General features: G+C 39.2%; 1 protein-coding gene across 5 annotated transcripts in view; it reads left to right on the top strand.

The window, feature by feature from the left end:
• The window catches only part of ARHGEF3 (Rho guanine nucleotide exchange factor 3), a 116877-nt gene that overhangs the window by 76133 nt on the left and 13763 nt on the right, over positions 1-26981 (top strand). For 2 of the 5 annotated variants that reach the window (XR_008462292.1, XM_054162256.1), the window contains exon 5: positions 22701-22808. Coding sequence is in view for 4 of the 5 variants with exons in the window: in XM_054162256.1 (XP_054018231.1) it covers positions 22701-22808 (108 nt within the window). In the remaining variant the exon portion in view is untranslated. The other 3 variants (XM_009910021.2, XM_054162277.1, XM_054162272.1) reach the window with 3 other exon arrangements.

Here is a 26981-nt window from a genome sequence, read left to right as displayed (position 1 = left end):
TTCATAGGGTTTAAGCACTTAGGTTTTCTCTTTGTGGATTATCATTGCAACTCCCTTAGGTCGTTTTGAATATCCAGTCCAGGCTCTCCTACTTTGTCAGGTGGAATGGAATAGTGATTTCAAGGAGAGCTTGCAGAGCACACTGAGAACACCTGTAGCAGACAATGTGTTTGAAGTACAACATAAAGCTTAACATTTTTCCTTTTAATCTATTGCAGTATGCCATCACTCTGTTTGCTCTTGTGTTTTCTCCTAACTGTTTGGTACTTTGATTATACTTTTAATTAATTCTATATCTGGAATAAGATCAGTATATAGGCACTGGAATGTATCATGCTTCTGGTCAATAGTTATTACTGGAAACCTGAATTAGGGCCCTCTATCCTGCAGCCTGGAAAAAAAACCACGTGGCTTTGTTGCACCTTTTACTTACCTTTTTCCCTTTCAACTTTTATGTGTAACAGAATATTTTTGCTTCAACCTATAGAGGGTTGTAAGTGTGTTCATTTTTTTTTTATTTCCCCCCTCCCATGAGCAGTGCTTTTAATTATTTTTCACTTCACTCCTTTCCCCCCCCCCCCCCCCAAGAAGAATATAGCTCATTGCTAACTTAGTAAGATTGCTTCTGTTGATACCTTCTCTCAGATCCATACCTGTAAATTAGCTTAGCTTCTTGGCACTCAAATGACAATAAAAGTAACCACTGCAATGTTTTTCTGATACGGGTGAACTATAGCCTGCTTGGAGGAACTCTTTGATTTCAGTGGGTCCAGGGCTTCTCTTTCATGATTTACCCCTCTCTTTATGTCTAAAAGATGTAACAAAAAAATAAAACAGTTTATCTCTGTTTTGGGCACAGAAATATCATGTCTATTGTGTCCTTGAAGGTAACAACCCCCCAGAAAACACTTCTTTGTTAAAGAGCTTGAAGGCCATTTTAACTATAGCAAATTTAGTAACTGAGAAGTCTCATGTGATCTTGTTCTCTTCTGTATTAGCCTACATACGTGTCCTCATACATGGACTCATTTTTAGAATTAAGAAAAAGTGAAATAAGAGGTTTGGGGGGAATTATTTTTATTCAAGATCAGTGGCATCTCAAGCTGCTGCTTTTCTGCAAGATCGAAGACTTGGTTAAGTAAGTCTCTGGGAATCTCAGCGTGCGGTGTTGTTTATAGCTTGCTAGTGGGGTATTTGAAGTACACAGCCTTCAAAATAAACATCAGTTACGGAAGACGTGTTACCACACACAAAATTGAGATACGATATTTAACGTAATGTAGGAATGTAATCTCTTCTAAAATTCATTGCTGTGTTCTTGAATGACACCAGAGGCACTTGAGATGTGCCCGTATGGCCTATGTCTGATTTTGGTATTATTTCTGTGTCATTATTTGATTCTGGACTTTTCTAGTTACAGAACTACAATTCTCCTTCGGGATCATATTGTGTTGCATTTTGATTATAGCAACAATCTCTTTTTCCCCCCCAGCTGTAACAAAACCAGTTCAGTCTTTCATGTATATAACCAAATGTTATTACAAAACCCATTTTCCTACGTGATCACTTTGATCATGCCTTGCTGCTCTTTGCATTGCTCTAACAACTTCTATTTTGCATCAAACACAAACTACAAAGACTTCTGAAAGGATGGATGAATTATTTATCCCAATCCCACAAATCTGTCTGCCATTAAAGTAGTTTGCTCCTAGTCCTGTCTGGTCTATCAGCTTTCATCCTTAACTTGATTTTAAAATGTATTTATTTATTCAATCTTTGTGCTTTTATTTTCCCTTATACCACCCCATGATTTCAGAGTCACCATGCCTGGAAGTTACATGATGGTCAGAACAAACTTATCATCTTGGTCTCTGAAATCAATGTTTGTTATTGATTATGGTTACTTCATGTTCTTCTGAAGTCTCTTACATTGACACTTCTCTGTTTACTAGGGTCTTAAGAGGACAGCAAGTTCATGTTTTTACAGGGATTTGAAGATACAGTATTTGACATCCATGTAATTTAAGACCAAATTCAATTATATAATAAAATTGGAATCTGCTAAAACATATGAATATATCATCTTGCTTCTGTGTTCAATCAATTACTGTGCTTTCCAGATGCAAAAAGTATGATGAAATTCTGAGCTTTTGAAATAATAACCAATATTTTATCACTGGTGGTTGGAATTACTTTCCAGGACTTTCTTTTCTGTTTTCAGTTACTGAGTATCTGCTGTTTCAGGAAAAAGTTAACCGTGCTAGTTAGGGACTTGCCCGATGTTCCTACCTGTTGGGATGTAGAACACTTACAGTGGATTGTGGTTGCAGATTTGATAATGGAGATCACGTAAAAGTAGGAATTACTTGTTCTTTTTGCTAGTTCTTTGTGTTTAGCAACTTGACCAGAGAGGACATAGCCTTCAGAAATTGTAGTTAACATTCTTGAACAGAGGAAGAAGTATTCAGAAAAAGTTCCTTATTTTCATGTTTCAATTAAAACTTTAATTAGAGTAACTTCTGTACCATATGGGATTACTTATGTTGTTACTTTTTATTTTGTTACCTTTTTGTAACCTCAGGTAAAACATTCCTGGGAAAGGCTTCTTGATTCTCTGATTCTTGATCTAGAGGTATGAACAAAGAAGGTCTGTCCTGCTACGAGTTGTTGATGTCTGTTTGAACAAGTTATGTTCCATTTCAACTGTCTGTCAAAAATTAGTCTCACTGTAGCTAATGCCACATCATCCTTGAGGTCCTACATCTGCAATACTCTTCATACTGTCAGCAGGTTGGATCTAACAATTGTTGATGCACTGTCAGGTTTTGCAAGGACACTTATTTTTGCAATTATACCATGTTTTTCCTCCCCCTCATAGGGAGGGGTATGGATACAAGAAAGATGATTTAATTTTTTTGTGTTTATTGTTGTCTGATGGTTTTGTGCAGTATGTCATAGCACATGGGAATTGAATATTTCTAAAAAGATGATGTACCATAATAGTGGAATTTTGCAATTTGGATGGTAACTGTGATAATTTGCATTGGAAGGCATTATGTGATCTGCAAAACTGTATTCAGGACCAAATGTGGTGGGTGGCCTGGATTATCAGTGACTACTGCAGTGTGAAAGAAGGCATCTCAGGTTCAAGATCTCTCTACTGTAGCTCAGATATTAGACTGTTCTTAATAGTCTCATATTTTTGCTTGATTATCGTCAGTCTTTACCAGGAATATTTTGTAATCTGTGTCAGGTAATTTGAAGTTGTTTGAGTCTAGAAAAGGTGCTGGCATCTCCTTGGCTATGGTCTAGAAAAGGGTACATCATGCTCAAGAGAACATGAAGTCTTCTAAATATTTATTCAAGAAGCACAGCTGTCATGTTGATTTCATGTTAATTCAAATTGGCAAAAATAACAGACTTGAAGATGAGTAACAGTGCACAGTTGTTAAGGAAATTAATAGGTGGGTCTGTTTTAAAAAAAAAAAATAAATAAAGCTTCTCATCCAAAACATTAATCCAAAAACCTGATGATATTCTTTGGGTGTGACTTACTGAAGAAGCTTAAGCTGAGCTAACAGTTCATACCTTTATGGAAGAGAAAAGTAAACCTTTTCCCTGTACTTATTTACATTTGTGCTCTTTTCTACCATTTACCTTCGGTGACTTCTGGTGTTTTTCTTGTGACAAAAAAACCCAACAACTTACTCAGCTCACAAAACTAGCAGGAAAGAAATCTGGGAAAAGAAAGTACTTCCATGGGTTTTTACTGCTGGCTTACCTGTGTAGTGAGATGAGTGCTACAGTTGGCACAGAGAGAGAGGGTACAGTGCCAGTGGAAGAGCATGAAAATGAGGAGGAATTGGAGTACAGGAAAGGAAAATGAGGTTACAAATGGCAAATTGTTAATTCACCTCAGCCATTCTGTAAACTCATGTTATTTCAAAATCACCCTTCAGTAATATTTTGTTCTTTTTATTAATTCAGATAACTTCTCAGGATTAGGGAGAGTTATACTGAGAGACAAGTGTGGGAAAGGGCGTCAAACACCATAATGAAATGGTTTGGAATTCATACAACTAGGTAAATAAAAGAATAGGAAAAGAAAACTCAAAAGGCTGAAGTCTGTTGGGTTTTGGTTTATTTATTTTGGTTCTATTTGGTTTTTGTTTTGTTTGTTTGGCTGGGCTCTTTTTGTTGGTTTGTTTGTTTTGGTGTGTGTGTGTTTCTGTTTGGTTGGTTTGGGTTTTGGTTTTGTTTTGGGTTTTTTTCATTTCTGACCTGAAGAAGTAGTCACGTACCTGGAAAGCTCATCTATTCTTCTTTGGGTTGGGGTTTGGTTTGGTTTGGTAATTCTTGGTTTTGTTTGTTCCCACCCTCAGCCCCCTCGTTATATAATTTGGTCTAATAAACTGTTTTAATCCCAAACTTTGCTTCCCATATTGCAGTTGGAGGTGATGCTTGGAAGAATAAACTGAGTGACATCTGGCTAGTATTACACCTGAGATCAGTCACAGAGTGGGAAAAATTCCTGTTACTTACTAGAACAGAATTTCATTCTTGCTCATAACTAAGCATACAGAAGAAGACTACAAAATCCTCTCTGAGGACAAATATGGAGTTACTCATGTAATATAAATATTCTTACAATAAAATTTAATAAAAAGATAACTACTGTGATGTCTTGGTAAAGACTTTGCATTAGACACAATAGTTTCTTAAAAAGAAATTTGTTACTTAATTCTGCAGTCAGTAGAAGTGCTCTGGAGAGAAACCCCTGCTCCCACAGTGCCAGTAATTTAAAGAAAAGTATCTTAATTACATTTAATCTTGTTTAAACATCATACAAGTGTTTCCAGTCATTTCCTCTCCCCAGATTGGCTCTCTCAATATAGTTTCAGGAAAAGATGCTACACTTGGGTCATGTTTTCACCCTTTACACAGCTTGACTGGGTGTTTAAAATCCACATTGGTCAATCAGTACAATCCTTCCCACCTCCTCCTTTCTGCTCTCCCCAGACAATTAGACAAGCTCAACCAACTTCAATGTTGTAAGTGTAACTGGTGAGGTGTCATTTCATCCAGCCTTGCCACACCCTGTGTATTCCCTTGCAAGGGACCATCATGGTTCATAATTAGTTTGCACAGCTGGGTGTGGTAGAGGGATGGAGACACATGAATCCTTCTTCATTTTTCTGCACAGGGCATCATTAGTTTTGATCTCCAGACCATACCAGTTTTTATAGGTGAATCTGTGACAGCTTTAAAAAATGGATTATCATCCTCCTAAGGGAAGCTCATGAAGGGAGTGCTTCTGCCTCAGTGCAAATGCAATTCTTAGAGGGCATCCTTCAGCTGCAGAGTACTTTCTGTAGGAATCAAAAGTTATGTTAATTTACTGAAAGAAAACAAACAAAAAACAAGTTGGCAGGTTGTTTCATCTGTTTTCATCCAAAGGGGCAGATAAGAAGGAAAAGTTCCCAGAAATACAAGTCACAGGAGAATCAGTAGTTAAGAACAAAAATGATCAGACTGAATTGTTGCAACTATGACTAGTTGTCTTCTTAGGCAACACAGTTAAGTGCAGACCAAAAAAAACCAGCCAGGGACTGTTTTACTTTGGGTAGGGCAGAAAAACAGAAGCATGCAGGCAGACACACATTCAAAAGGTCCATTATTTCTTGGCATGCTGGTATTTTACCAAAAATTCATTGTGTTTATTTGATTGTAAATTTTTTTTTTACACTTTGACAAAACATATTTTGACTTTCAATGGGAAAACAGTCATATTAAGATATTAGGAGGTAATTGAGATCTGGGCACAGACTTCAAAATATTTCTGTATAATCACAGATTTTGTATTTCTGCCCAAAGGCACTCAAAATATTTTGGCAAAGATCGTGTTTAAACGAATCTTAAACAAAACAACAAAAACACCAACTCAGATCTTTAAACAACCTATTTGTCGGTTTTCTTCCTTAGGCAGAGCTCTACTTTAATTGATGATTTTCTGCTCTATAGAACTCCTTAAAATTACTTTGGTAGCTGAAGATAGTTCTCGCCATTGGATTTTCCTTATTTAAATGTACATACATACATAGAAGATATAAATACATAGAATAAACCAGGTTGGAAGAGACCTTCAAGATCATCGCGTCCAACCCATCAACCAATCCAACACCACCTAAACAACTAACCCATGGCACCAAGCACCCCATCAAGTCTTCTCCTGAAAACCTCCAGTGATGGCAACTCCACCACCTCCCCAGGCAGCCCAATCCAATGGGCAATCACTCTTTCTGTATAGAACTTTTTCCTAACATCTAGCCTGAACCTCCCCTGGCACAGCCTGAGACTGTGTCCTCTTGTCCTGGTACTGGCTGCCTGGGAGAAGAGACCAACATCTGTCTGTCTACAACCTCCCTTCAGGTAGTTGTAGAGAGTAATAAGGTCACCCCTGAGCCTCCTCTTCTCCAGGCTAAGCAACCCCAGCTCCCTCAGCCTCTCCTCGTAGGGCTTGTGTTCCAAACCCCTCACCAACTTTGTTGCTCTTCTCTGGACTCCTTCCAGCAAGTCAACATCCTTCCTAAACTGAAATGTTTAGATTAAATGTTTCAGTTCCTTTTGCTCCTACTTAGCATAATAACTTTTTAACTGGGTTTTTTTAATAAGGAAAAAAATGTTTGTTTTTTATTCTTTTGCCCTTGTATTTTGGATCCCCTGCATTTTAATTTTAAAATTACTCTGATCAAAGCTGTATGCATCTCAAAGATAAGCATAAGCTGCAAAGGAATTCTAGCTGCATATGAAGATATTTTTAAGGTTCCAACCCTAAATATTTCAAAGGACTTTGCCATGCAGGCAGATGCTTTTGCGGTAATTAGTTTAGTATTAGGTTTTGAATGTGTGAAGAAAGTAACTAAAGGCTTTGGTGTGAACAAGACAATCATGGAAGAACTCTGTTAATGAACTTCCATCCTGAACCAGGTCAGCAGTTGTAGGCGCCTTTCTTGAGCAGGACTTTCCAGAATTACCAAGTAGCTTACTTATTTCTCCCTGACAGATAACTAAATACCAGACTGTAATGTGCCTTTGGCCTATGTAAATTAAAAAACAAGCAAACAAACCAACCCACAAAATATACTGTTCCAGGAATGACAAAACTGATGCACTGGTCTACTGTGCAGTCTTGTCACTTACATTGCTTTTTTCCTAACTATTAGTTTCTTTTTTGAAAGTATCTTGCAGTTCAGATCTAATGTTCATAGTGTTAGTGCAAATATGTAGTCTAAGCATAACTTTTTTCATGAGTGGACTCACTGGCTCCAGAAGATTCCATAGTGGTATCACTGAAGTCTTTGTTTCTGTGCTGTATAACTGGAATTCACTGAGGGAGCCTTTCAGCCATCAGTTTATGGACTGACATTTGGCTCTGCTTGGGCACACACACAATGCAGTCACTCTTGATGGGCACTCACTTTGCAGTCTAAATTAATGTAGAAATGAAATGTAAATGGAAATTAGTACTAGCTTTGTAAGATCATTCAGAATGGACTCCAAGTGTTGTATTTGATACATAAGGGACTCTATGCCATAACTCAACTGACATGGTTTCAATTATGAATGCACAAAGCATTCTACAGACATTTTCAGTTCTCTGGAAGAGAAAATTGTTTGAAATTTGTGCCATTGTGTTATTCTCTCAGATGATACTTATAAAATTCGGTTCTATTAATCAATTAACTTTGGGTGTAAACTTCAGTTCTAAAACTGTATGTACACTCTTCTGAAAAAAGAACAGCAACAAATATCCAAAGAGTCTAATGGATCCTGGTTTAGATGTTCATTGAAGTCTGCGTTGTAGATGCAAGATGCCTTGAAACTTACTGATATGAAGGTCTTGCCAGTTTTCAAGAATCATATTTCTGTTCAGGCAGATTTTTCTCTCATTTCTGAAGACTGTGTACTCAAGCTGAAGTGCACTGGCCTGGTTAATGGACAAATGACAGAAATGCTCTTTTGATTTTTTTTTTAATGTATATAAACTGAAGTTTACTATTTCAGTCCCCAAACTGGTACACTCTTGTCCTGTGCGAAGTGCTCCTTATGTGGTGAAGCATATTACAGGATTAGAATGCTTTGAGGACAAACCCTGAAGGCATTTTACCTGACTGACTCAAGTGCAGCTGAATTTTAAAATGATCTTAGCGTACACATTCATAAACAATCATACACTGATGGTATTTGAAATCCAGACTTCTTGGGCTTAAATGGTTAGACAGCAGCTGCAGCATTCTCAGGAGGTTCTTGACCATTTTATACAACCTGTGTGTATTGGTGTTTTGATGTGCGTGCACTGTGAGAAACTGTCCAACATTATCAGATGCTCAGGGGTGTGTCCAGACGTGCAAAAATGAATGCACATTTGTGTGAATGAAATAATTGTTCATAGCTTCAGAAATCCTAGGTAAGACAAGTAGTCTTCAAATAAAATGCTACATACTTTTCATATTTTTTTTTAAATAGGAAGCTGCAGCAAAGATTGATCTAATCCAATACCAGATCTGTACTGATGGTCTACAGTAGATGCCTAGGGAACACTGCAAAACAGAAATAGCCTGTCACGATGTTTCCCTAAACACACTCTCCCAGTAGCAAAGAACTTAGCAGCAGCATATTGTGACTAATACTTCCACTGTATATAACACAAAAACCATATGTAATGCGAAGAATTGGCTCTTTTTTCTTTGCCCTGGACCTGCAACCATCTATTTTAATCTGATGCACTCTTTCCCCCCCTCTAGCTGAATGCAGTGAAAAAAATCATTCTCTGTTTGTTTTCTGTCACATGTTTGTCAATCTTTATCACCCCAGCTCTAATTTATCTCTTTTCTTAAATGTCCTATAAAAGAGTTATGCCCAGCAGGCAGCAGGATAGCATCTCTGGCTCTGTTGCAGTTGCTCTTAAATAAAAGCCCTAGGAGGAGTGGGATAGGTACTGCATGCTTGGGATGTTGGTGAAGTCCAAAGAAAGTGTCCAAATGAGGACTGTGTCTGCCATTTGACTAAGCTTATTCTAAGGGCATCATTTGATTAACCTCCAGGGAAATAAATGCTTGTAAAGCACCATCCTTCAAAAAATCTGCCTTTAACCCCAGTTAATTCTTTCAAACTCTCTTAAGTTATTCTTGGTTGTTCTGCCTCCTTTAGGCTGAAAATATCCTTCCCTTTCCTCCTCCCCCTGTCCTGCTTCCTACTCAGTTTCCTTTTCCTTGTCTCCCGTATACTCTTTTTGTCAGATTGATGTTGTATTGCAGATGAGGCCCCTACCATTTCCTCTCTCTTTTCAGGAAATTTTCACTACCTTTGTCCTAATGGTAGACATAAAACAGAATTTGTGCCTGGCAGCACAGATGCTGAAATTCCCCTATGAGACATGTTAGGCAAAGGTATTTTTTCCCTTTCTCAGCTTGTTACAATGAGGAGTGCGAGCAAGGGAGCTCTTTGACTAAATAATAGCAACAACAATGGAACTTGAAAAACACAAGGAACAAACTCCTGCTTGCCAGACAGGAAAAAGCATCAATATTGGTGAACAAACAAAACCCACCCACCCCACCAAAAACCCCAAACCAAAACCCAGCAAAAATCCCCAACAACAAAACAAACAAACAAAACACAAACAAACAAAACCACAACACACACACACACACAAAACCCAAAAAACCAAACAACAAAACAACAAAACAACAACCAAGGGGTGGGGTGGGAGGATGGAGGCAGAAAAGAGTAACAGTGATGCTGTGCGTTGTGGCAGCATAACATGACACAGCATTCTTTCTCTGATTAGCAGGAGCACACAATATAGGTGTCACTGCTGTTCATGCAGGCTCTGTTGGGACGAGACTGCCGTGACACCGGGGCGGCTGTTAGCTGCCAGGAAGCCCTGCACTGCTGTCAGGTACTTTATGTCTGCAAAGCCTGCCGCTAGCGGAGCCGCAGGTACCTGTGGGCAGCAGTAGCAAGGTCAGTGTCACCCTGCCGTCTACTATACACCTTGTTGCTGTGCCTGGTCAGAAAGAGAGGAAAGCCGCAGCAGCGGGGCGAGGATGCGGGCGGCGATGCGGGGGTGTCAGGGCGGTCTCCCTGTCAGCTCCTTCCCGCGGGGGCCGCGGCCCCGCCCCGCGCCCGCCTGCCCGGGGCGGGTCTGGCGGAGGCAGCACCGCGAGGCTGCTCGCTCGGTGCCGGTGCAGCCGCATTCGAGCGGAGGTGCTTTCGCCGGTTAGGTCACGAGCTCCGGAGCGTAAAGCAGGATATCTGAGCTGTAGAGCTACTGAGGGCCAGGAAAGGAAGCTCAGCTTTGTCTCCGTGTTTTGTACTTGGACAGAATCAGCGGTGACCCCCGAAACCGCCCCTCCGGCTGCCACCATGGTGGCCAAGGATTATCCTTTTTACCTGTCCGTCAAGAGGGCAAATTGTGCTTTTGAAGTGCCCACTGTGACCAGCCCAGCTAAAGAGACAGAGGTACTTAATCTATAGATGATACGGTTGCGACTTTATAGTGTTCTGTATTGCTTTGTAGAAAAGTACTGTGCTATAAAAAGAGGCTTCTGTGATAGATACCTGGCTTGTTTAGGCATCCTTTATTGCCTGTTCTAGGTATTGAACTTTACTTTGAACTAAAAGGAGGAACAATGAATTTTGTTATCTATCACTTTAAGGAATTAATCTTTTAAGAAGCTAATTAAGTAAATAGCTGGTTTAGATACGTGGTTTAAGGTAATTTATGTGCATTTTATTCTAGGGCTAACTATTACTGACAAATTGTTAAACTTAACTCAGAAACTGGGAGGAAATCTGGAAAACAGTGTCTTAAGCATGAGCTGTCTTTTCTTCATTTGTGATAAACCAAAAAATTAGCAGCGAATACCTGAAAACTCTGCACTATCAGCAGGTTGAGTATTTTTCAAAAGCATGAAATTCTTTCAAGTGACATTAAAAATCTTATTCATTAACTTAAAAATAACATGCTTATTTGCAAAATTCTCATAAATGGTGGAACATTTCAGGAACAGACGTTGATGGCTTAAATATTTGATACTTCAGGTTAGTGTTGCAGTATGTGCTTGTTTGGACAGAAAACAGTGAACTTAAGGGTTCTGTCTGGAGGAAGGATAACATTTCTGTCTGGAAGTTTTTATTCCAGAAATAGATAGCTTCTTCATTAGTCTTGTTTGCAGAGTAACTTGAAGACAACTTACTAAATTGGCTACACTTAATACAAGTACATCAAAGATTAATTATCTGCAGTAGTTGAATAGGTCTGAAGTACAAGTAACATAAGCCAAGTGACCCTATTTAGTTGTGATGCTTAAGCTAAGAGCTAAGAAGATGCTGCACTCTTGCGTTTCAGTGCACTTTTACATAAAAGGATTTAATTGCTGTACTTAACAGAAGTGGATTTTTCTTAAACTGTGTGTTTTCGAACAGTAACATCCTGAGTGTGTATGTTTGTATGCATTGGTGGAAAACACAGGTTGTTAAGTATCAAGTGGTTCTCCTAAGGGTACTTATTTTACTAACTATACTATTGAAAAAGTATCTTTTCACCCTTTAGTGCATGAAAAGTATTTTTTTTTGTGAATAGATTTGTCAGAGCTGAAGAGTTGAAGTGTTGCTCTTTTGGAATAAGGAAGGGAAGCTTGATTATAGTCAAATTTCAAAGAAAAAAATCACAATAAAAGTTCAGAGGATGAACAAGTACCTCAGAACAGCTGGGGTCAATCAAGATTGCAACGTGCAAACAGTTGTTTTGGATTTAGGATATTTCAGTTAGTGTTTTATATTAGTAAGCAAATGCATCCTGCGATTTCAGGTGGTTTTCTGAGACTATGATGGACTTTCAGCATTCTGAAGAATAAACTTTTTGAACATTGTTTGTCTTTGGAGAGTATGAAAAGACCACCTGCCACTCCAAAAATTTGTTTAAGGAAGGTAGAACTACTCTTTGTTCAAGACATTATGAGGATAGATGTATGCATCCTGCTTCTTGGAAGTCTGTCATTATGGGGTGGCGGGGTGGGGTGTATGAAATCCGCCGTTTTTCTCACGTGCTAATGTTAAGCTTTATCCCCCCCTTTTTTTCATTTATTTTTTTTTTTCCCTCTCCGTTTAGTACTTGCAGGACTAAATAAAGCTATTGAGCGCCTTCTACCACAGTTTTGTGTCACTGCACCAGGAGGCTGGCTTGGTGCTGGGTTTACGAATTTCTGGCTTTGAAACTCTGACTTTCATTTTAATTAGCAGCATGTGAAGTTGGTTGATTTATTTAGTAACCTAACTTGTTCACAAATACGCGTGCAACAAAAGGAGATTATCTGCTATTTCTCTAGTCTGGTTTTAAATCGGAACTCAGGATTATAAAATGTTCCCTCTGACTTTATTAAATAGTAATCTTTTAGTGTTTGATTTGAAAAATATACAAAATATAATCTGGAAAATCAAATACAGCAGTACTTGCATGGGATGAAATTCAGCAAAAATCTTGAGCATCTACTGTGCTGTTGATATTTCTCCAAATTTCCAGATAGAGGTCTGGGTAACAGGCTGAAGGTTCTTGCCAATAGGTTGATTCCTCTTTATTCACTTTGAGCTGCAAAGCAGCTGTGGAAAATTAGGGATATTTTTGAGGAACAAGTTAGTGGCACAAAAGAGAACAGAAGTTTTCTACTTGCGGTTTGTTTAACCCACAGCAGTTTTCTTATTGCAGTTTAAGGGCAACAGAATACTGCAGTGACTGAGGAATAGATTAATATCAGAAATACTGTAAGGCCTTTACCTACATCATTGCATACCCTATATAAAATGAAGTAGTACAGTTATAAGTGTAAGCAGTACAGAGATGCTGAACTCTTTCCAGCTTTTTAATAACTGAAAAATACAGACAGTTAGTAAAACTTGAAATCTGCATGCTTTAAGACACAAAAATCCCCACATCTTTCCCAATGATACATACCATTTTCTGTTTTCACTGATTAAAGCAACCCTCTTATCATCCTCTCTGAACAAAGCAAAGCACAGACAGTGAATGGGCAGCAGATAAGACACAGTCACAGATTGAGGTTTAAAGGTTTGAATGTGAAGTCATGGGAAGGAAGACGTTGATTCTTCAGAGGAAGAAGTCTCGTTCTGCTCTAAAGGATCTAATACAGTGCTTGGATTTAGGCTCTAAAAACTACAGTTGTAGCACAGAATTCCTTTGCATCTCCAGTATGTTTTATGTCTGCTTGCATCTCCTACATTGCAGAAATCTTAGACCCCTAGGAATAAGGGGGGTTGTAACCCGCAACCTGTCTTTTGGCATCTCATGGGATCCTCACTGTTTTGATGTGCAGGAGGTCTAGACTGGCTTATACTCAGAACTTGGTTTAATTCAGCATGGGGAGTGCGGGAAGCTAACCCTGGAGGGAAACCCATTGGCTTCTGTGCCACAGCACATCATTTACGTGAGAACCAGGCATGGAGCTAGAGGGACAAGGGCCAAAAGATTAGGAGATAAACTGAAAGTCATGAGTTTTCTTTGATCTTCAGAAATGTTTGTATTTCATTTTAAATGAAAGTTGCAGTTTTGATGTATTTGAGGTTAAGTTCATGTGCAGTGTAAACTGCAGTGAACTAAATGTGGAAACATGTCACCCCCCAACTTGGAATTGCTGATGTGTTCTGCTTAATAGCAACTTGAGACAAACAGCTTGTCTCTGTTTTTCCATTCAGTAACTCACCATATGATGTCTGCCTGTTAATTGGCAGTCCAGCTTCATAGGAAGTTTGTTCCAGTATGGAGAAGGTCTTTCTTAGGTAGTCTATACAAGGAGGTTCTAATGAGAGGAAAACCAGAATTTTATCAGCTCTACATTAGTTGTCTGTGTTTTTCAGTTTCTTTTGCTTTTGTTAATTCACTTCAGTGTGAGGTTTTTTTATGTTTATGGGCCTTAATTTCCTAGTTCCTGGTAGATACATTGATTTCTAGGTATTGCACATGAATGAGTGATCAGTCAAGGTATCTGGATGCAGCTTGCTCATATGCTGCTGACACTTCAGTGGTTCAGTTGGCAAATGAAATCTGAGGTCTTAAGGGTCGTGACTAATGAGAGCACCCTATTTGCAGCCAAGAACCATCCTTTGATGAACCCATGATGTGATAGTGTGTTGTAAACTTCAGCTGATACTCTTCAACTGACAATACTTCACAGTGTCTCTATATGGCTTTTCATTGCCCCCTCCTATTCTCATTTCAGGTCCTCTTCTTTATAACACTGTGATTAAAGCAAAATATTTCTGCTTTATTTGGTTTCTGTTTTTCGCAGAGGCTGGCAGAGAAGTAATAACAAATCTCCTTCTGCTCCCATCAGAGTACAGGTACCTTATGAATTTGAAGGAAAGTTGCATCACTGATGCACACAATTTATTGGACGATTAAGTTGCCTTTATGTATCAGTTTATTTAAGTTGATTAATAAGTTGTTCTTGCAATGCTGGCAGTTTTACTAGTGGGATGAGTCTCCCAGGTTTTAGGATGGATTTCTGTGGGTGATTACAGTTAGCTTTGTGGAAGACTAAACTAACTATACTTAGAACTGCTTTAGAGTTAACTTCTTTTTTCATGGCCATCAACCCCAGCTCTAGAAGAGCAACTGTTCTAGAATTTCCCAATCAGAATATTTCTGAGATGCTACAAAGCAAAGGCAAATTGTCTTTTGCTTTAAGAATTAAAAAAATAGTCTTTATTAGTGTCAATAACAATCAAGAATGCTGTTTTACTGCAGAAAGGTGCAAAGATCTTGAGATACCTGGCTTAATTTATTTTTAGGTTAATTGTTTGCAGTATCAAAAGACTGTGTTGTAGCATAGGAGGTTTTTTTGGTTTGGTTTGGATTTTTTTTTTTGTTCTGATGAAGGTTAAATACTGATAACATACTGTGGAACAGAGCTTGAATGTTGGAGGTTTTTTTTATTAAACTCCAGGGTTTGGGGACATTTATTAGGACTGTTTAATCTCATGCCAATTTAACTAGTAGCAGACTAATGAAAATAAGAGTGTTGGGCTTCCTGCCATGACAAATGTTGACTTACCCTTAGAAAGCTGACTGAAAGCTAATAACCTTTAATGTATAGGAGTATGGACATTTAGCCAGCTACATGAAATCTGAAACAGTGGTTCTGTTTTAGTTTGCCTGGCACAGCTTGTGGATTAGGTTTGAAACAAAGGTTACTGTACTGTTTCACTTCATTGTGTCATCCATTTATTACATGTTAACTCTTTTGAGAGAAATGCAAGTTAAAATATTTTGCACTAATGAATGCTTCCATATCACAGAATGAATGCTTTGGCTATCTTTTTGTCCTGGTTCACAAATAGAAACTATATCAAAAGGGGAAAGAAAATCAATCCTAGCATATTTCTTTTATAAAATGTCAATAAAATTAGCAACCCCAGTCCAGTGTTACTGCTGTAAATTGTTATCTCAGAAGTTGTTGGATGTTTTTACCAAGCATTGCCAATTTAATCTGTTTTCTTTGTGTCTCGAGAGGTTAGTTTGCCTTCAAAGGTAAACAGTAAATAGTAATATTCTAAAATTCTAAGTTCTTGTTTTCACATAGCACTTACTTTCTGAGGTGCCTTTATCTCTGAAATTCCTTTTGTTTGATTTGTTTTTAAATACAATCAGAAAAATCAACACAATATGGTCATGATAGTCCTGCACGCAGGCTGAAGACTCAAGTCAGACACTTGAGCGTGTCCAGAGAAGGGCAACAAGGCTGGTGAGAGGCCTTGAGCACAAGCCCTATGAGGAGAGGCTGAGGGAGCTGGGATTGTTTAGCCTGGAGAAGAGGAGGCTCAGGGGTGACCTCATTGCCCTCTACAACTACCTGAAAGGTGGTTGTAGCCAGGAAGGGGTTGGTCTCTTCTCCCAGGCAGCCAGCACCAGAACAAGGGGACGCAGTCTTAAGCTGCGCCAGGGGAGGTTTAGACTCGAGGTGAGGAGAAAGTTCTTCACCAAGCAAGTCATTTGTCATTGGAATGTGCTGCCCAGGGAGGTGATGGAGTCACCATCCCTGGAGGTGTTCAAGATGAGATTGGACATGGCCCTTGGTGCCATGGTCTGTGGTGACAGGTTGGACTCGATGATCCTCAAGGTCTCTTCCAACCTTAGTGATATGGTGATACTGTGAAGTGTAATAACCCCTCAGGGAAGTATGTTCCCTTGTTTGTCAAATTGAGCAGCAGTTCTCTAACATGGAGACTGTTGTTGAGGTTGCTGATAAGAGATAGGAGAGCAGGATGGAAAAACAATCATACCAGCAGTGAACATACATTTGCTTTTACTGTACACTGGGAGGAAATCAGTGGCTAAGCTTGTCAGGAGCACAGAATGAAAGAATTTTTAAGTGACGTACTGCAGCAAATGAAGACCTTTTATGTGGCACCTAGGTGGCTATTAAGTGCTCTTCACTATGTGTTATCCAGGTCATTGAGTTTGCTGTTCTTAGGGCAAGATAGAGGGAACTTGACCTAGATCTTTTTGTTTCCTTTCTTTTTGTTTGTTAGAAAATTAAAACCAGTCTTTTGCTAGAGTAATTTTCCATTGAATGGAAAATATATAGAAAACAATATTATCAAGTGGATTTAACTCACTCTGCTTTGGAATATAGGAAAGTGCCATTCTTTACATATACTAGTAAGACTTGCTTTATTTTGTGGATGAAGAACACAAGGAGTGTTAACTTCTTCCCCTAAATAGCTTCTCATGGAAGCTTTCATATCTGTGTAGTGTGTTAATGGATACACTTTATCCAACTATTAGGTGCAGGTTTCACTAATGGAAGAAATACAAATGAAATCAACTAAGCTGTCAGTGCACTGCAACTAATCCAAATGCTTAGTTCTTCAAAGGATCTTCTGCTTTAATATGCTTCTGTGGCATTTGAATGCCTAGCTTGCTCCAGGAGCAGGTGTGGTGTTCTAAGATCAGGCTTTTAAATGGTAATCCATGTATTAGAGCCAAAAATAATGATATAAAGGTTATCTTTTTTCCAAGGTGCTGTCATTTTCAAGTGACTATATCACAGTTCTGAAAACCAGCACCTCCTTCAATTATGCAAGGCTGAAAGACCTGAATTTTACTGAAGAGGAAGTTGGCAGAAGTTATTTGGGAAGTATGGCTTCCTGGTAGCGCCATAGCTGAATCTGCTTGCTGTACATAACAGCAGAAGGCTAATTTTTTGAGAGTTACACATTAAAAGCTAGACCTTTTCTTTCTTGCTCATTAGTCTTAAGCGTTAGGCTAGAGTTTAATATCTAGAACATACTAGATACAATTGTACATATAGGTAGATATAGGATCTACAGAGTAAATTGCAAGAGGGAGCAGTCCAGAGCAGTGTCCTTCATTCCAAATTAGACCAATAGCAAGGCATGGCATCTTTGAAACTTCTTATCTGATCGTTTCCTGGCTTAATCCCTTACTAGTACTAATTTACGGCACTGTGATTAATATTTTGTCCTATGAATTCCCTAGAAAAGTATATGACAGAAATACACTCTCAGAAGGACAGAGTTGTTTGAAAAGTCTACTGTTTGGTTTCCAGAACCATCCAGATTTTGGATGCTTTTATCAGTTTGTTCACAGTTTCAGGGCTCCTTTGTGAGGCCGCGTCTATACGTGATATTTCCGGCTTTAATTTTTTTTACTCTCTGAATCCAAATGTTACCAAAGTCATCCTGAGTTCAAATATACAGCTCCCCCCCCCCAAAAGCCATCTGCTCTTTGTTCTAGCCTAGTCAGGTATTAATTTGACTTCACTTGACTGTTGAGCCTTTGAAGTTTCTGCACTCATGTTTCCCTCAACTTTATTTAGCCTTACATCAAATTTAAAGCCCTGTCAGATTAACATTGCATGTTCACGTATTCCAGCTCCACATTTTAGAAACTCTGCCAAACTGTACTCTGGATCTTTTGTTTTCTAACTTCCCATATTGTTTTGGCAAGCCTTCATGACTGAAAATGCAGTCTAGCATTAGGTAGTTTTAAAACTCTGAAATTATTCTTTTTAATACCAATAACAACTTTGAAAGGTCAGGCCAAACATTGTAAATTCTGATTTTTCTTATGTCATAACTTGACCCAGCTCCCAGTCTGGACGGGTGATGGTTCTTGCAAGTGGATCCAGCCAGTAAGTCCTGTCTCTCAAATGTATCTGCTTCTGAGTTTCCTTAACTGAGATAGGGGAGCAGGAAGAATGAAGGACTGAAGCCCTTGGTTAGTTTTGATTCTTCTAAGCACACTCAGAAGTACAGACCTGGAATTAGATATTTGTTCTACCTGGACAGTATGTCCTTGCTGAGGCCTATTCATGCTGTACAGACACCTGAATCACACAGTATTGCATTCTCATGTGCTTAGATTCATACCCTAATATATTTTTTATTATTTCAGGACCCTTGGCTGACTGAAAATTCCAAGATTTTTTACAAGAGATGAATTAGTAAAATAATGAACACATGTATGTACTAGGAGTTCCTAACTGCAAGCAATTTATTCTTTTAAAAATAAAGATTCATTAAATGGGAGAGGCTTGGGAAGTAGCATCTGGAATGTCGCTTCCTGATGTTGTTGGACTAACGAGCAAGTACAGATTCTGGTCACTGTCTGTGGATAAAGCAAAGCAGTTCACACACTCTCCTCTTTCCATTTTATCTGTTGGCTGTGAAGAACAGAGCCTTTGGTGAAAAAAACAACCTTTTTTTATGTCCATGATTGTGGAATTTTCCCTTATCCAGATTACTGTTCTCAGTAGTTTGTTCACCTTTCTGTGGTACTGGTTTGGGGAGGTGACACAGCTTAGAGGCAGAACGGCTATAGAGCATGCACCAGAAATATGGATCAAGTGTCTAACAGTTTCAGTATTGCTCTATTACTATATTTTCCTTGCACAGTCAAAGCCTCACCTGTACAGACTTTATTATTCCACAGTGGAAGGGGTGACTCTGTGCTGCTTACTCATTAGACTTCTTTGAGGGAGATGATACCTGGAACAACTAAGGTTTGATGAGTTTTCATTTCCAGCTAGTTATCAAACAGCTACCACACAGTTTCCAATGCAAAGCGAAAATGACGTCGGAAGTGGTATTCAGATAGCTTTCCTGATAATAAAGAACTTCTGATTAACAAGATATACTTTCAGAACTCATTGGTAATGTTGAAAAGCCTCAGACTGCTGAAATTATCTTAAATAATTGTGCTGTAATGAATCCTTTAATGATGCTGATTTTTTTTTTCAGTGTGCGATCAGAATATGATACAGTGCATGAGGAATTCAAGATGGGGTGCTGACATAAGAAAGGGTAGGACCTTTGCAGGCGTCCCCTCAAAGCCCGTTATCTAGCTTTGCTTTGACTACTGGGGAAAGTGCTGACCTCTGGTGGCTTAAAACAAGATGTCGTGGCAGAGCTTATTGGGCTTTCATGGTGGCTGAAACTGTCTTCGGAGTTTCTTGTCTTGAACAGCAGTAAGGTTTTCTCCACGTCCTTTTTCCTTATGTCCAACGGGAACATTATTAAAAATTGTACTGCCTGAGTGGTTTTCTCCCTGAAGTGGATGGAGAAGTTTTAAAGGGCTGAGGGGGCTCTGCTGTGTTGCCCTTGGAACATGGGATTGTTGGCTAAGAGATAGCATAGGTTTCAGAAAGCCTTTGGGCTGTGTGACATGAACAAGGAGAAATAATATTTATTTTTATTTTTTTTCCCTTACCCCCCTTCACTTTCCCTTGTTCTACAAGAGAAAGAAGTTGATTTTTAGTCTTTATTTAGGTTAATTTTCTCCAAAGTTACTTGATGCCATGCATCAATTTTTAATAGCTGCTAGAGGTAGAAATTAATAAACTTCAAGTGCAGATGCACACGTAGTATTTGAAAGTGTAAAACTGAATTTAGCTGTTCCATACTTAAAAGACCAGTCAGGAATTTGTCCAGTTCTGGGCCCCTCAGTTTAAGAAGGACATTGAGACACTTGAACGTGTCCAGAGAAGGGCAACAAGGCTGGGGAGAGGCCTTGAGCACAAGCCCTATGAGGAGAGGCTGAGGGAGCTGGGATTGTTTAGCCTGGAGAAGAGAAGGATCAGGGGTGACCTCATTGCCCTCTACAACTACCTGAAAGGTGGTTGTAGCCAGGAAGGGGTTGGTCTCTTCTCCCAGGCAGCCAGCACCAGAACAAGGGGACACAGTCTCAAGCTGTGCCAGGGGAGGTTTAGACTCGAAGTGAGGAGAAAGTTCTTCACTGTGTGAGTCATTCGTCATTGGAATGTGCTGCCCAGGGAGGTGGTGGAGTCACCATCCCTGGAGGTGTTCAAGAGGAGATTGGATGTGGCACTTGGTGCCATGGTCTAGTCGTGAGGTCTGTCGAGACAGGTTGGACTTGATGATCCTTGGGGTCTCTTCCAACCTTAGTTATACTGTGATACTGTGAATTTAAATTCATTTTGCAATGTAGTCAGATGCTGCGGAGATGCAGTCAAATCCAAATGTACTTTTGTGATTTCATTTGCTGTCAGTAGACTCCTCAGAAAATTGTCCAAGGGCTTCTGGGCTTAGCTTTGTTAAAAGCTGAGATGGAAAAATTGCAAAATTGTGAATAGATCACAATGTGTGTGGAAAAGGTCTATAAGGCTATGGAGAAGACAGAACTTTCAGAAAGAAGGATAAGGCTATGATGCTGCATAGATCAAATTTGTGCTTTTTTGCATGAGTTTTGTCTTTCAACCAAAGACTGTACATGTAGCAGCAAAGTTGTGAGATAATAGAAAGCATAGAGCCGTAAGGAAGGAGGCATCCATTGTTTGTATTAATCCTAATCCCCCCCCTCCCCCCCATTTTCTGGGGAGTCCATACAGTCTTAATTTTCAGATTTTGCTTTTGGGGTGTGATAAGTAGCCTTTGCTGCTAAGGTAGAGCTGCTAGCAAAAGCTGTGCAGCTGGCATAGCCCTGCCACTCTGTCTGGGACTTCATGTCCTTTCACTGCAGTGCAGCATGATTCATAACAAACAGGCTCTGCCATGGGATATGATCTGTGCACCAGAACTGGCATTCTGAATAATCTTGGAAAAGGAACAGCTGATGGCTGAGCCACCAGTTAGTGAAGAATTGCAGTGGGATCATAAGACTTGTATTCTTTTTGAGGGGGGTGAGAGGAAAGGGGGTGGGGATGGTGGTGCTGTAGATAAGTATGCTAATGGTGCTGCAGTGACGTAGAAAATATACTCCTTCAGAAACCTGTGTCAAAGACATGGTTGCTGAAAAGGAAGAAATGTGAATAGCAGTGCACCAATGAAGATAAGGATGTAACTTGATTTAGGCTGCTGAAATCTTTAATGCCAGGTTTGATGTGTGATGGAATACATTATTTTTGCTAGAGGGTTAAGCACTTTGTCCCTCATCTCAGCCAGCGTTTATGGATTTACAGGTCTGCCTGCTGAGAAGTAAATTAAATATGTAGCGCTCTTGCTGCTCTGATGGAAGAGAATTTTTCTTGCCAGTAAAACAGATGATCATCATCACTACTGAGATCTGTTATTTTTTGATATCAGGAGGGATGACAAATCTGCATTTTTTTCAATAAGGACTTGGACTTCAGAACAAAAGGATACTAGGCATGCTCCATTTTCTTAAAGCTGTGTCTAGGAAATTGGAGGCATAGCAAGCCTACACAAAGTTTGTGAGCATGGCTGAAAAAGAAAGATGAACTGCTTTAGGATGTCCTTGAAATATGATGTTGGATGGGTTTTTTAACTTCACTTGGAAGGTTTGGCTCTTTTTCTGTCAAAAGTTGCCTTTTGCATGTGCTGTTCAAGATCCATTAAATGTCAGATGGAGGTTAGGAAGCCAAGGGTAACTGTTCTATTTTTATGTATTTATAAATCACTTTTTTTTTTCTTGTCTTAAAATTTCTGTTCTGAAGAGGTTATGTATTTCTGTAAGCGTTGTAAAAAGTATGTATGAAAAAAACCACATGTAATTGCATTATTTATGGTAGATTTTTGCTTAATTTGCCTATTTTATGCAAAATTTCAATATATGTAAGCCTGTTATTAATGTGTTTGCCTGCATATATGTGTGTTTCAATTGAAACATGCACTCAAAGGACAGTTACAGTTGGAAATTTGTCTAATTTATATTTTCTGCAATAATACATGTTTAACTGAATGGAGTCACATGCTGACAGTGCCAGAGGCAAAGAAACAAATGGAATTGGTTTTATTTGAAAGTATTCCTTTCAATGACAAGGTTATCCTAACATGCATTAGCTGCAGCGCACTGCTGAAAATGTTTTTTAAGAATGAGTTAATAGAATGAAATCTTTGTCTTCCTTTACCTTCCTCCCCTCCCCTATTCCCAGCCATGCCAGCTTCTCCATCATCACATTTTCCATCTATTTCCAGGATCTGTGTGTACCAGCCAAAAATAATCTATCATTGTCAGTGTTTTAAACTGCTCTTGGTTATTTAGTACCCTAATTATATTCCAGGTGTACAAACTTGCTGGTTACAAATGCTTTCTTAGGAAAACTGTCAGCCATGCTTATCTAATTATGCTCACACTCCTTGCATTTTTTTTCCTTTCCCTTGTCACCTTCTCCCTTCTCCAGGAGCCCAGTAACAAACGGGTCAAGCCGCTTTCCAGAGTCACATCACTAGCCAGTCTCATTCCTCCTGTTCGAGCCACTCCGTTGAAGCGGTTCGGCCAGACGCTTCAGGTAATGGCAGTGGATTCACTGCTGCACTGAGCTGCATTGCTGGAAGGGGCATGCATGCACGTTCATGATTTCTTCCAGGGTTAGCATGGGGATGTGAACTGCACATCTGCATACACACACCATTGTAGCCTACCAGACTGCAGTTGCTCAACTTAAATTCAGTACTTTCACCACAAAAACCCCACTTCTCTGTCTAGATAATTGATGGGTTTTAATTACTAGTAAGAAAATTATTGCAAGTGTGGCATATATCACTAAAGGACTATGATTGCTTTTTATGTTTTTGATGAAGAGTTTTTCATGGCATTTTCTATTAATTTTCATTGCTTTCTTTGAAAATGTGATTTTTGGCATAGTTACTCACATAGGTCTGCAAAATTTCCCCTGTGAACTAAACTTTGATCTTGCCTAAACAAAACAGCAACAGTTGGGAAAAAAAAAAAGCTGCTGATGAAAACTAATAAAGGGCAAACAAATTTTAAATGCAATTCAGAAATCACATAATTTTTTAGTGCATTTTCTATATTATAGATTAGGTGTGTGATATTTAACATATTTGGAGACTAATGCAACTTTAGTTTATAAAGTATTTGTGCCTTCAGACCTAGAGACTGTGAAGCATTTGAGTGCTCAGCTCCTGATGGCTACAGTTGTGGCTCTGGTCTAGAAAGCTGGACTGTTCCCTCTTTGAAAGAGTTAATGTAAGAAGGCGTGTCAGAAATAAAGACAATTATTTAACAAGCCTAATTTATTTCATAAGCAGAAATATAAACATATATTAAAAATATATTGAATGTATGAAAATACAACTTAATCAAAATTACCTTAATTAGAGCATTACTGAACTTACCTGTTCATCTCAAGGAGGAAAGAAAAGCAACCACTTTAGAGCTAGGAGTCTTATGATGAATGAGAAGTCATGGGAAAGAACTTTTGTTTCCTAGAAAACAGATATTACAGGGTTTCTTTAAGACTGGTTTTCATGTGTTCAGTTCCTACGATTTTGAAAGTGCGGACATCTGCATAAAAAAAGCTGCATGTGTGAGGCTGGAGGAAAGGCAAAATGGCTGAACTCCCCTCAGTCTGGGTTTGATCCAGAAGGTGTATTGTAGCGTGACTAGAGCAGAGATGCCTGCATTCCCTGGGGTGTATGAATCTGTGTATAGTCTGCCTCCAGGAAAAAATTGGCCTGACTCTGAAAGAACTACATTAGTTCCAGTTGTGAGGAGTGTGGAACGTGAATTAATATTTGGCTAAACTGCTTTGGAGCACGGCACTTCCCTCTTCACAGCCTTAGACAGCTGTTGTCCTCATTTAAGTACCTATGTTATTGTTCTGTAGTGAATGCCTTTGAGACTGGATTGTCCAGTTCAGTATTGTACTTAATAAGGTTTGATTTCAGGCTTTGTGAAACAAACTATTATTTCATGTATGCATCTTCCTGAGCTGAGGGCTACATAAATGAGGGGCATATTTCCACACAAGTAGGAGAAAAAACAGTGGCTTTGTTGCAACTCTTGCTGTACCAAGCATTTCAGCCTTGCTCTGTTTATAGTGATTATAAGAATATATTTTAATTTACTGTCTGCCTCTAAGCAGATTGAACAGTGATGTTATTTGTACCATCACCTCTAAATAACCGTGCTTTGAAGGAGCTGCATTGAGAAATCACCCTGTATGTTCTCAAATCGTAGGTCTGAATCTATTTCCAGGTGATGAATGCTGATGATGTCACTCAAAACTGCCTTGATAGCTGGTTGTAAATTGACTTCTTATCTGATTTTTGTCAGCAACAATAGAACAGAGGGACAAAAAGAGTGACCTTGTGCTCAGGTGCCCTGTTTGGAATTATTTAGAAACATTCTAGGAAGCATGTATAGCTTTTTTTACTTTATTATGTGTTGACATAACTGTTACTGTGCCTTGTGGAAAAGTATGAAAAGGGATATTTATTTTTTTTCATGGTATAATATCTGTAAAAAGAAAAAGGTGTTTGTTCCTTACTGGGTGAACTTTAATGTCTCTTCAGTGTGAAATTATTTCACTCAAACCCCATGTTTCTACTTGCATTGCTGCTGGATGTTCTGTGTCTGTAAAATGAAGAAAACTACTATGATCACAGCATCCAAAACCAAGCAAACAGAACATCCATGCAAAAAGACCACTCCAACAGTATTAATAAAAGGAATTAGAAAATTCTAAGTTTCCTTTATGGCATTTCAATCAAGTCGTCTTATATGTCCTTTCCAAACGGAAGATAGATGTACGTAAGGGATGTAGGGGGAAGGTTTACTGTGCATAATGTTCCTTATCTCTATACATGCAGCTTCTACTTTGTATTAACAGACCTTCTGCATGCAGGTTAAAGAGAGACCCCCTCTTGTGTCTGAGATCTGTGTACTGTCTTTTAAGAAACATTCTTAGCAACTTTTCATGTTTTGCACAGTTTATTGATTATAGAGATATTTGGTTTACAGTTTTTCACATCATTGTCAGTACACAGTCTCAGGCTGCGTCAGGGGAGGTTTAGGCTGGAGGTTAGGAGGAAGTTTTACACAGAGAGAGTGATTGCCCACTGGAATGGGCTGCCTGAGGAGGTGGTGGGGTCGCCGTTGCTGGGGGTGTTCAGGGCGAGGCTTGACAGGATGCTTGGTTGTATGGTTTAGTTGATTGGGTAGTGTTGGATGATAGGTTGGACATGATGATCTCGAAGGTCTCTTCCAACCTGGTTAATTCTATTCTATTCTATTCTACTTTTCCACAAGAATTCCGAGTAACAAAACACAAATATTTTTCCAGCTTGCTTTCTGGTTTTGTTTGACTATTTATAGTCATTGTTTCTCTCACATAGAGCACTGTAGACTGACTAATTCTGTTAGCCTCATCTCCTGACAGTCTATTTGTATGTCTGCAGGATACCAAATGCTAAGCAGGTACTCTTTTTGTCCACCTAGAAGACCACTTTATTTGCATAGCTGTATTTTCAATCTGCATCGAGCTAGACTAATGATTATGATCTGCTTGGTCTTACTCACAGATGTGTGGTTCAGCTGAAAAGCTGAAAATGAGATCAGAATAAGAACTCCAGCTGATGCTGAAGAGAGAAATTAAAGTCTGGCCAGCTTCCTCTGCAACTTCAGCCTTCATTAGTGTGTCTTGAATTTAAGTAGGGAGTCCAAATTATTTTTATCTGTCTTAGGAGACTGAAGATTTCTAAAAAGCCGTAAGAAGAAAACACTTTTTAACCTCAGTTCTGAATGCCAGGACTGTGATCTGCAGTTCCCTTTTTCCAGTACATGAAGCTGTTTGCTTTACTGCAGCTGAAACTAAGATTTGTTAATTGCATGAATTATCATCAGTAGCACGAATATCCTGTACAGTGGCAGTCTTGTAACAGGTGGTGAAAACTACTGCAGTAAACAAAATGTAGGGTTGTGGCTGAATTCTTCCTCAGCTCCTTCAGTTTTTGGAATTATGTAAGAATTTTAATAATCCAGGATGGGCATAATTTCTACCCAATGTACTCTACATGTTTTTTAAGAAAGCTAGAAACTAGAAAAATTTTGAAGTCTGGAGATGTAAAAATGCTCTTTGGACAGCTCCTTCATAGGATTCCATCACATGACTGGTTTTTTCCTCCTTCATGTCTGAGGTATGCAAGAAATATAATATATGCTTACCTGTGTCCAGGTAGCAAAGATCATAGAAGCTTAGAATGGTTTGGGTTGGAAGGAACATTAAAGATCATCTACTTCCAAACTCCTACCATGGGCATGGACACCTTCCACTAAACTAGGTTGCTCAAGATCTCATCCAACCTGGCCTTAAACACCTCCAGGAAGTGGGCATCCACAACCTTCCCAGGCAGCCTGTTCCAGTGTCTCACTGCCTTCACTGTAATGAATTACTTTCTAATGTCCAGTCTAAATCTCCCCTCTTCCCTCTTGTCTTACCACTACAGGCCCTTGTAAAAATCCCTCCCCAGCTTTCTTGTAGGTCCCCGTCAAGTACTTGAAGGCTGCTATAAGATCTTTCTAGAGCCTTCTCTTCTCCACACCGAATAGCCCCAACTCTCTCAGCCTGTCCCCAGAGGGGAGGTGTTCCCAGCCCCCTGATTATCTTTGTGGCCTTCTCTGTACCTGCTCCAGCAGTTGATGCCCCTCAAGCTGGGGA

Source organism: Dryobates pubescens, chromosome 1, assembly GCF_014839835.1.
Source record: "Dryobates pubescens isolate bDryPub1 chromosome 1, bDryPub1.pri, whole genome shotgun sequence".
In the NCBI taxonomy this organism is placed as follows: Eukaryota; Metazoa; Chordata; class Aves; order Piciformes; family Picidae; genus Dryobates; species Dryobates pubescens.
This window is presented reverse-complemented; position numbering and strand designations above follow the sequence as displayed.